General features: G+C 46.8%; 1 protein-coding gene across 1 annotated transcript; it reads right to left on the reverse strand.

Moving 5' to 3' along the window:
• Window positions 1-3,222: 3,222 nt before the first annotated feature.
• On the reverse strand, window positions 3,223-10,514 carry LOC118769060 (ankyrin repeat and MYND domain-containing protein 2-like). Its single transcript, XM_036516070.1, has 10 exons — window positions 10,448-10,514; window positions 9,765-9,829; window positions 8,678-8,816; window positions 8,052-8,150; window positions 7,404-7,564; window positions 5,516-5,730; window positions 5,107-5,242; window positions 4,544-4,672; window positions 3,838-3,967; window positions 3,223-3,374 (listed from the first exon to the last, which is right to left on the reverse strand). Exons 1-10 carry the CDS (start codon window positions 10,512-10,514, stop codon window positions 3,223-3,225), a joined length of 1,293 nt encoding a protein of 430 aa, XP_036371963.1.
• Window positions 10,515-10,953: the final 439 nt, after the last annotated feature.

The following is a 10,953-nucleotide window of genomic DNA, read 5'->3' on the forward strand; positions in this document are numbered from 1 at the left end:
AAGGTAACAGATGAAATGATGGATAAAACGTTTCTGGAGACGCTTTAATCCAGGGTTTGTTGCTCCTGGTAACATTTACGCACATTCTGTAGCCCATACGTGCAATTCATTTGTTTCAACCGAGGAGTCCCAACCCAGGGTACAACTGCTGGATAACCTGCAAGATTCAAACCCACAACCTTTAGGTGCTTAATAGTGCTTATAGTTAAAGCTGCTGCAGTTGTGTATGTATGTAGTCTTCTCACCAACCCTTTAAATCCGACAGTGTCCTTGAGGAGAACCTACGTTAGTATTACTCAAACAACCACAAAAAGCCTTACAAAGAGGAAGTATCAAAGCTGGACCATTGCTGGCGTGAACGTATTGAAATCATGTGAGATTCTGCTGGAAAAGAGTTTATGAACAGGTGTGTTTCAGGATCACCTATCAAGTGAGTCCTCGGACCCACACATTGACCATGTTCTCTCCGTGAGCACAGGAGTCGTTTGGCATGGTCTGGGTTTTATCACAAGTGGGCTTGTTTCCAAAGCCTGCTGTTTTCTGGAACCATCTGAAAATAATCTACGACCACATAAATTGGGCCAAATAAGTTGATTTCTAATATTTATGTCAAAGGGATGAGCTACAACTCTGCAAAAGACAAATTCACATTTTTTCCCGCAAGGAAATAAATTGCTGTAAAGTAAAGTCGAATAACTTCAGAGGTTTGGCGTCTTTATATCCATCCTTCACAGTGTGTTTAAATAATACTGATGATGGCAAAAATACCTGTTAGCCTGTCCTCGTGTTCGTGTGAGACTGACTGCACTTTGAACACTGTACTGTTGCCCATCGCAGGGTTCGAATTACGGGGGGTCTGACCCCCTAATTAAGACTTAATAAAAGAGGTACCCCCTAAAAGAGGTAAAAACAACGGTTCAGAATCTTGTAATAAGATTGCAGACACCCCTAAAGACGACCATACTTTTTGAAGGATGTATAAGTGTTTTTATATATCCACTCCCCCCCCCCCCCCCCCCCCAACTGTTGTTTTTACCTCTTTTGGGGGGGGGGGGGTGGTCCAAGTCTTAATTAGGGGGGTCAGACCCCCTCCCCCCCCGAACAACCCCGTAATTCGAACCCTTACCTTTTTTATTTTATTCCGTGCAACTGCTGTCAAAAACGGTCTCTCATTACCCCAAAAGCAGCGCAACCCTTCCTCCCTTCACTTTGGCAGAAGAGTGGAACTATGGTGAAAAGACTACCTTCAGGGGCTGAAAACAGATACGCGGATACGTGATACGGCGCAGCGTTCGCTAATTTTTACATCTCAACAACCGGAAATTTGAGAGTGTCCATAGAGCCATAATGACTATGACATATTTGTCGTAGATGGTGGAATAATGGGGTGAAAAATAAAGCGGGTATGAGTTATGGATACATTGACAGGCGACACGATAGGAGTGCGCTCTTTGGCAGGGAAGCCCCCGCGCGGCAGTTCCGGGTGGGGTCAGGGGACCCACGTGGAACAATGAGCCGGCAGAACGCGCAGAGCGGAGTTCACAGAAAAGGCATCGGCGCCCACAGAATTCCCGATAAGCCCCTCAGGACGGCGCGGCATGAGAAAGGTCAGACAATGACTCCTTTTTTTCACCCAAAACCTAAAGAGTGTAGTTTACCCCTATGTTTGCGCCGGAGGCTGCTGGATTCCCAGGTTTTCCATCACAATACTTGGAATTAAAAACACCAGATACGTGCGGAGCACACTCAAATGTAAACACACAGTTAGATGCGCGTTCATTCCTCTGCATATGCAAGCCAAAATATTCTTTAGATTCTTCGGCATTTTAATAAACGATCCAAACCTCGAAAATGATATATGAGAACATTGATAGCGAAAAATATAGTTTGTGCTGTAATTATTCGATTTCTTCATTATTGTCATATTGCTATATCACATATCCCGAGTCGTGAGCAGAATTTCCGGGGGGCAGAGGCTCAGATTTAAGAGCATTGCTTCGCTGCTCTGGCAGGAAAGGGGCACTTTAGGACCACAAGGCAGGGGTTCAAGCCCCCATTGGACCCCCCCCCCCCCCCCCCCAGCTGCGCATGCAGTTTATACTACACTACAATATAACATAATCATAAAATCATCAATAACATCAGCATTAGTAACAGAAACTAGATAGTTGAAGTACGCGTTATTTGAGAACTTCAATAGAATGGTACTCAATATTTAGAGAAAGTCTGCCCTCTAGTGATATTGTCCAAAATGACTACCCACTTACCGTGATATGGATACCGTTAATGTAAGAATGTAGCCGAAACCATTACCTAACGGCGGGGCGGCCAAAACAACCCTTGATATGATATTACATTAGGAAAAGAATATATCCACGCGCTACAGGTAAAGAGGCTTTACTGGCATCAGTAATTATACTGAATGTGCGCGCCACGAAGATATTGCTCCGAAGAAAGTTAGGTCTGACAAAAATTTGAATAATTAAACGCTTCTGTGTGAAACTCCAGTTCTTTCTGCGCAAATAATGACAAGGGTATAATATCGCACACATGTCCGGTGGTTCAGTGAATTCATTTCTTTTAAGTTTTTACGTCATCGACTGACTAATTAAAGTAAAAACCATAACACAACAAGTTGTTCAGGTCGAAATGATCCGCACTGAACTTGCCGTGCACAGTAACGGAGCAGTAATGGTTTGTCAGATTTTACCCGGTAAATAAATATAGCAGTGAATATAAATGTACAGACCGTTTATTGACATGATGACAGAACAGATCTGTGTTACAGAACATGTGGCATGAACCACTTCAGTATGGCACGAGGCTTACGGAGGTAAAATATAAACTCTGTCACGGAATGTGCTCTCCAGCTCCACACCATTAAGGACACTTGAGATCATATACCCACAGAGGTGCATGCTCACACCCTTCCAGGTGAATGAAGACTGTTGGGTCCATACACAGTACATCATATACATTAGATGTGTGATGTTGGTGGGATGAATTTTTGGTCTGTGGGGTTCATTAACACCCCTTTCAAATATAATGAAATTAAATACACTTCATACAAGTAGATATTATGAGTGCACATAGCACATATTACCTTATATAAAAGAAGGCCCCTGTGTGTGTGTGTGAGTGTGAGTGTGTGTGTGTGTGTGTGTGTGTGTGTGTGTGTGTGTGTGTGTGTGTGTGTGTGTGTGTGTATGTGTTTGTGAGCCCTCAGTCTTGGGTACTTAGAGGGGACTCAGCCGAGGCGGTGGGCGGGTAAGACAGGTCATCTGGGGGTCCCAAGGAGGGGCTGTGATCCAAACCCGAGGAAAGGTCAGGTACCGAACCCATCACCTCCTGGGGTTCCTCCCTGTCCTCGGCTGCTGACGAAACAAGAAGAGACTAGCCACATTGTTCACCTTCACAGATCAGTGGCTGAGGCGGTGCCTGCCGGCACTCACCGTTTCAGCTAAAACTCTCTCTGTGCGTGTCCTACAGCATGACCTTGTGGAAATAAACCTGCACCCAGAGCGCTGAGGTTAAATCCCCTGGTGAGGTAGACTATTGCAAACTTGAAGAGGTTGGTAGCATGTGGCGTAGTGGTAAGGAGCAGGGCTCATAACTGGAAGGTTGCTGGTTTGATTCCCCACTGGGGCACTGCTGCTGTATCCCTGGGCAAAGTACTTAGTTCACAATAAGTGAGTTAGTAATATCCAGCTGTAAAAATTGTTAAAATTATGACCTACATGTATGTCAGTTGCTGTGGATAAGAGTGTCTGATAAATGAAAGTAAAGTAACGTGAGAGCAGTGAAGCAGGTTCAGACCGTAAAAGCCGAGCTCCGCACCGCAGGTCAGCTCCTCCCTCGGCCTGCTGGACTCCCTCTCCTGCTTCTCCCTTTGCTCCTGGAGAATCCTGCACACCCGCTTGTGCGTGAACCAGTGCAGTTTCTGACACGCCTGACCGCAGTAAAGCACCTGGAGAGGAGAGGTCACCTGTGAGCATCCTGCATCGCCATCACGGCCCCGTACAGGTCGCCAGGGTTACTGTGACCTCTCGACAGTCTCTTGCACGTAAACTTACAACTGTCTCAGATTCTTTTTATTGCTGCAAAACTCTGAAATCGGACTGCTCTGAATATTTTGAGGAAATGTACAAGTTAGCTAACCAAACTGTTATCAAAATCTGGACATTGACATTTCTTGACAACTTTGTATATAACAACAAACTAATGGGTTAGGAAGAAACATCAAGGTATTTTGCCTGCTGTAAAAGAAATGAATGAACTTTCATTGACTCAGGGGTATTTGATCACTTTCCATAACTTTCCTACATCTTAGAAAATCTTTTCAGGGACTGCGCAAACCTTGTATGAAAAGCAGTGATCATCTCTGTTTCAGCAATGTGTCGTGTTAAATGTCTGGAAGCTGGATTTTCCCAGTATAATGACTGATACTGACAAAACATGTGATGGTTTGGTAGGGGATATGGGCGGGGCAGGTAGGCTGACACAGAGCTGGGTGTGGCCAGGAGGGGCGGGACAGAGCACGTACCATTTTGCAGATGGAGCACCTCTTGTCTGCCCCTTTGTCCCCGCAGGTAGTGCAGAACTCAGCGTCTGTGAAGCCCATCTGTCCCGAGAGAGCCTGGGTCAGAACCGAGAAGGCCGTGGGGTCGTTTCCCTGGAAACAAGGACCCAGGGGTGGTAGTGACACATTAACCCAGAGAAAAAAGTTAAGCACTCAAACTAGAATAGTTGTCTGTGGCACATCTTAAAAATGTGAGAGCAATTCATGAAGCATTACCCCCCTTTTTCACTTGCTAACTTGCTCAATGAATTTAAATCTGTGCTAGTTCTGTTTTTTGCTGGTTACATTATGTTTTTCCTTTATGTCATATTAAATAGGGAGTGATAGCAAAGAAATCACATCATGTGCCTGTATCAGTGACAGCAGGGGACAGATGTGGAGTGGTAGAACAGAGAGGCGGGGCCTGTGGAACAGAGAGGCAGGGCAGATGGGCGGGGCCAGTGGAACAGAGAGGCGGGGTTGGTGGAACAGAGGGGCGGGGGCTGTGGCTCAGAGGCGGGGCCAGTGGAACAGAAAGGTGCACTCACTATCTCCACAGGGGCGATGCTCCTGACCAGCTGCTGCAGCAGGGTCGCTTCGCAGTACGGAAACTTCCGGATGCACTCGCGGATAAACTTCTCCTGGTACTGCGGAAAGCCATCACCATCACGCCCCTTCAGCAAGCTGGGAGAGGAGGAAAACACCTCAAAACCCCACACAGCTTTACTGCATCAGAAAAGCAAAAACCCCTCACAGTTTTATTATATTAGAGTCCCCAAGTTTTACTGACTCCCCAAAATTTATGTTTATTATATGGTTATTTAAGTATTAAAAATTTAAATATAAACTAAATTAAATACATATTATCGTTTATGCTAAAAGTGGGGTCAGTGATATGACATAACTGTCATCATGGCCTTGACATGTGTGGACCACCACAATCCCAGAATGCCCCACCTCTTGACGAGGTCGTCAAGCTTGTCGTCGTGCTCCTGCAGGAAGGACAGGCACTTCTGCAGAACACAGCTGATGTAGTGCATCTTCATGGCCAGCACCTCGTTCATGTCCTGCTGCTTCACACATTGCTCACAGATCAGATCCATCACCCTGTAGCACTTCTCCAGGGCATCCACGTCCACCAGCAGGGGGCTCTCTTTCACCAACATCACCATCTGAGAGACGGAGATATACACAGGTTAGAGGGACTCCTCTATTCCACCAGCAGGGGGCTCTCTTTCACCAACATCACCATCTGAGAGACAGAGATATACACAGGTTAGTTACAATGCTCCATTTCTCCAACAGAGAGCTTCACAACGCCAGAGCCCCCATCAGAGGAAGGGCTATACACAGATTAGATACAATCCTCCATTCCATCAACAGGGGGCTCCACTACAGCAGTTTCCCCGTCTAAGAGAGGGAATGAGACAGATCCTTGCTCCAGGCAGCAGTAACTTAAACCAGACTGGATACCGCAGTGAGAGTGTACATCACCATACACACGTGCAAAGGGGAATGAAATTCTGTAATCTGATAAACAGCAGAAAGGATAAAAAGCCTAAAAAAAGAGCATAAACTAGTTACATGTCTCTTTCCCACCAGCAGAGGGCGCCCCTGTGCCAGTTTCACAGTGGAACAACTCCTATTCCAGCAGAACGACTCTTACAGAGACTGAGGAAACAGCACATCCAGGCTGGCCGTCTAATGAGGTAGACAAAAGCACTGCTGTCTACCAACTGCAGCTTCACAGCACCCAGGGAAACCCCCAAACAGACTGACGGACAGGGGAATAGCCACTGCTCTCATCAAGGTACGGAGACAGAAAATGCATATTCTCCATCTGCTCCTCCGGTTCTCTTTAGCTAAATGACATAATCTCATTACTAGGAGGAGTGGCTAAATTGGTTTAATTAAGACAGTAATTTATGGGTCAGGAGAAAACATGTCAGACTGTCACTCTGGACTGGACACCCCCAATCTATAGCCCTGTAAGATCAGCCATTTTCTATTACAGCATCAGGTGGTCCTACATATCCAAACACAGCATGTTTACTGATGTAAAGAACCATTTAATCAGAATGAAAGCTTTGAATCTTGGAATTAACTGGTAACTTGTTTTTAAAAGTGGTCAGTTTCTGCACCATATCTGAGCAGATTTTTAATTGACGCCTCCAATTTGAAGCGTCACCTCAGGTCACCAGTGGATATCTTACTATTCTCATATGCATATGTAAAAAGAGTTTGAAAAACATGTAAAGCTTTTTTCTGGAAATGAATGTCAGTAAGCATGTGAAGATGAAAGTGTTCACACAGCCCGCGCTGACAGGGCATGTTCAGAAAGTGCCAGCACGTCCCACCAAACACTTTCCCCGGGTTTCGCTTTCTCGCAGGGCCACCTCAGGTGCCTTCAGCGTCAAGGTGTGAAGAGGCCTTTTTTTAGCCAGTTATGCGGGCGAAAGTTCGCCCTGATCGCCCCTCTCCCGCTGGGAGTCACTTTCAGGTGGCTATTTTTAGACGGGCACGGGGGGGCGAGAGCTTCGGCTCTCAGTGATTGATGTGGAGCCTGAGTCACGTGACCGCGTGTGGAATTCAGCGGGGATGGTGTCTGTGGTCCCCCCGAGCAGCGGGAGCTAGCGGCCCTGTTGCGCAGCGGGAGCTAACGGCCCTGTACTGCGTTACATCAAGTGTTTGTTTAGCGGCCACCCATCGCTCACCACAACCCTGAACAACTTAGAAAGGTGTTACTTAGCCTAGTCCTGTGGAGTTGTATGCAACTCCATGATCTGTAGTTCTAATACACTACACTAGCTGAACAGCACCATGGTGACTGTTTGGCCACGCCCACCTTGACGGGGTTGAGGTTGGTGGTCATGATGATCCTGTGGAGGGGTCCCGCCAGCTTCGGGGGCAGTTTGGGCTCCCTCTCCAGCCCCTGGGGACGGGTGTAATACTCCAGCCGCGCCCGGGAGAAGAAGTTGTTGATCACTGTCACACAGTCATGCTGGCCTGGAGGGGGAAGAGCGAGAGACTGTTCTGAGATCAGCTACTGCATCACTGAGACTAACCCTTTCCTATTTGTTTACTTAGCAGATGCCATTATCCAAGGTGACCTCCCTTGCCGAACTGACATCTGACATAGTATCTATTTATACAGCTGGACATCTGCAGTATCCAGTTCAGGTAAACTACCTTGCTGCTCTGACCGCTGCTCTGACTGCTGCTCCACACTGCTGCTCTGACCACTGCTCCAGACTGCTGCCCTGACCGTTGCTCCACACGCTCCACATTGCTGCTCTGACCACTGCTCCACACTGCTGCCCTGACCGCTGCTCCACACGCTCCACATTGCTGCTCTGACCACTGCTCCACACTGCTGCCCTGACCGTTGCTCCACACGCTCCACACTGCTGCCCTGACTGCTGCTCCACTCTGCTGCCCTGACCACTGCTCCACACTGCTGCTCCTCACTGTAACTGCTCTTTGTCCACCTTACCTACAAAAGCTGCCATCTGAGCTGCGGTCCGGCCGACGGAGTTCACCACGTCTGTCTCCGCCCCAGCGTCCAGCATCATCCAGGTGATGTCCTTCTTACCTGCGGATAGGAAGCGCTCATTTGGGTGACGCTAAGGACACATTCGCAATCCGCAGGGCTGGAAAAGTTGACAACAAGATATCAACCGCTCACATTCCCAGAAACTTTGTTCTACATGACTGTGCGGCACGTACTATATGGCTTTGTTCCACTGACAGTGCACTGCTGGATTTATGCTGTAAAAAGCAGCCTTTGGCTGCATGGGAGTGTGAAGGACTGCGTTTGTCTGTGCTCCTGCATGACTGCAGAGGTTGTGGAGGTGAGACAAGCCTAATCTCACAGATTCCAAAAAGGGGGAAAAGCATTCAGAAAAGCTCTGGTCTGATTTCAGCTTGAAACAGAGGGGTTGCACGTTCAATTCCCAGCTGAGGCACTGCACCCCTGACCCTAACCTGTTCTGCTGTAAAGCGTGTGTGTAGTTTAGATGTCTTACACCCCTGGTTCTTGGTTAGTTCAGAGGACAGGTGTGAGCAGGGTCAGGGTTAGGGTGCTGGAGCGTTTGCGGGCTTTCACACACTGTAGCGCACCTGACAGCCCGGCGAACATGAGGGCGGTGTAGCCATGCTCGTGCTGGTTGCAGTTCACGTCAGCGCCGTGTTGGAGCAGCAGCCTGCACATGTCTGCCTTCCCTTTGTAGGCAGCATGCATGAGGGGACTCATGCCATACTGAGATAGAGGGAGAGAGAGGGGGAGAGGGAGAGAGAGGGAGAGAGAGAGAGAGGGAGAGGGAGAGAGAGGGAGAGGGAGGGAGAGGGAGACAGAGGGGGAGAGACACAGAGGGATCGAGAGGGGGAGAGGGAGAGAGAGAGAGACAGAGGGAGAGAGAGGGAGAGGGGAGAAGGGAGAAAGAACAGAATAGAGGGAGAGTAGGGAAAGATGGAAGGAGAGAGTGAGAAAGGAACAGCGAAAGGAAAGGACAGGGAGGGGGAAGTGAGATTATTCCTTGCTAATTTCACAATATCATGAGTGCTGCGGTGACTGAAGTTAAATGTATGTTCTAAGAAGTGTAATATATGTGTCTTAACGCGTAATATTGAACGGAGGCTACAACTGCAGTGTACTTTGCGCTGAAACTAAACCGGTGTGTTTTTCACAAAGCCAAGCAGACAGACAATTCACACGGGCCCTGTGACAAAGACGGCTGCGTCTGTTTCTGACAGACGCGGGACACTTGTGAACGGCTGTTTTTAACCATTTTGCTTCCTCTCAAAGGCGCCTGGTGGAGCCTGCGCGCTACATCGAGTGTCACCTTGGTATTATTATACATCTTTAAGTGCCTCTATATTCGCCACTCAAGAGTCGCCGCCATATGTCAGCGGACAAAAGCAAACATATGCTCCCAAACAGCGTTTGTGTTGCTTTTACGCAAGGGCCCAAAAAAAGATCTGATGCAGAATCGTGTTTCAGTGGTGTTTTTTCTTTAACCTCTCGCACATTGCAGCCCCTAACGTATGTGTGAAAGTGCCTGTGGTGGCTTTTAGTTAATATTACAGAAATTTAACTGGTAAAATGGCATTTTCACTTTTGCGGCACGTGTAGTGAATGTGGCGAATGCAGCGTCAGTCTGCGGAGGTCCACGGCGAGTCCGTGCGTTCTGAGGCGTTCCGTTCTCACCTCGTCCAGACAGTTGACTCGTACATTCCTGCAACCCAGTAACCGTGAGGCTTCTACAACATTCCCTGAAAAAAAAGCACAGACGCCATCATATGCATTGTGTATGTATATGCAATATATTTAAACAAGTATGAGATGGCATTGTCATAGCGACATAGCACGAAAATACACAGTAAAAGGTGAAATCAAGTAAACATCAGTAACTTATCCTATGAGTTATTTATTTTGCACGCTTCAGAATATGGTGCCTTTCATATTACGACAACAAAAAAGAAATCATAATGATTAAATATAAACAAGTACTCCACCGATCACGCAAATCTAGGCTTAGAGCATGTGGCAACAACAAACGTGTCGCTCAACTTTGTAAACTTTAAACAGCAAGAAGAGAACAATCATATTCAAAGTATATACCATTCAAACATATGGTCGTACATAATTCTTTCGCAATATTAGTCCAATCAGATCTAAGTCAGTAACAGCAACAAGCAACTATATGCCATAAATATGAGAAATTATGTACACCGACCTTAAGTGTGGAGAAATTATGCTCTTCATGAAATTAAATTCAACGGATCGGATCATCACGTTGGTAACCTATCGTACCTTTAAAATATCCTCTAAATTGCAAATAATAACTATTCAACTGTTAATTGTCTAGAATTATAAAACGTAGGCGTTACCTGCGGCGATAACCTGCAGTAATTCCTTTTCTTCGGCGGATAGATCTCCTTTTTGCGGAGAAGCCATGCTGTGCTTTTACTGTGTGGGTTTGTGCCTCCTTGTGAGCGGAAAAATGATGCAAAAGTTCTTGCTTTGGAAAGGTGCGCTCCACGTGATCTGCTCTCTCAAAGTTGTGTCAGACCACTACAGGACCGCGCGGATTTTAACACGGTAACTGAGCGAGAGGAGCGTTCGTCTGGAATGTTCCATGTAAACACGGGCAGGGGTGGCTAATTTGTTGTGGTCAGTGAAAGTTTCACAGTTCAGTATAAAGATCTATTCCAACTCTTTGCATTAGTTAGTGACAAATATGTATTAATGATAAATATGATATTGTAAACATTATGCATTTACTGCCGGTAAAACTATGATTTAAACACATGTTACCCCCGGTTTAGCCACCGCTACGGATTATGCCCGCTGTATTTTATCCAGCGCTGCCTCCCCACCTCTGACCATACAAATT

Source organism: Megalops cyprinoides, chromosome 21 (genome assembly GCF_013368585.1).
Source record: "Megalops cyprinoides isolate fMegCyp1 chromosome 21, fMegCyp1.pri, whole genome shotgun sequence".
Taxonomy (NCBI): domain Eukaryota; kingdom Metazoa; phylum Chordata; class Actinopteri; order Elopiformes; family Megalopidae; genus Megalops; species Megalops cyprinoides.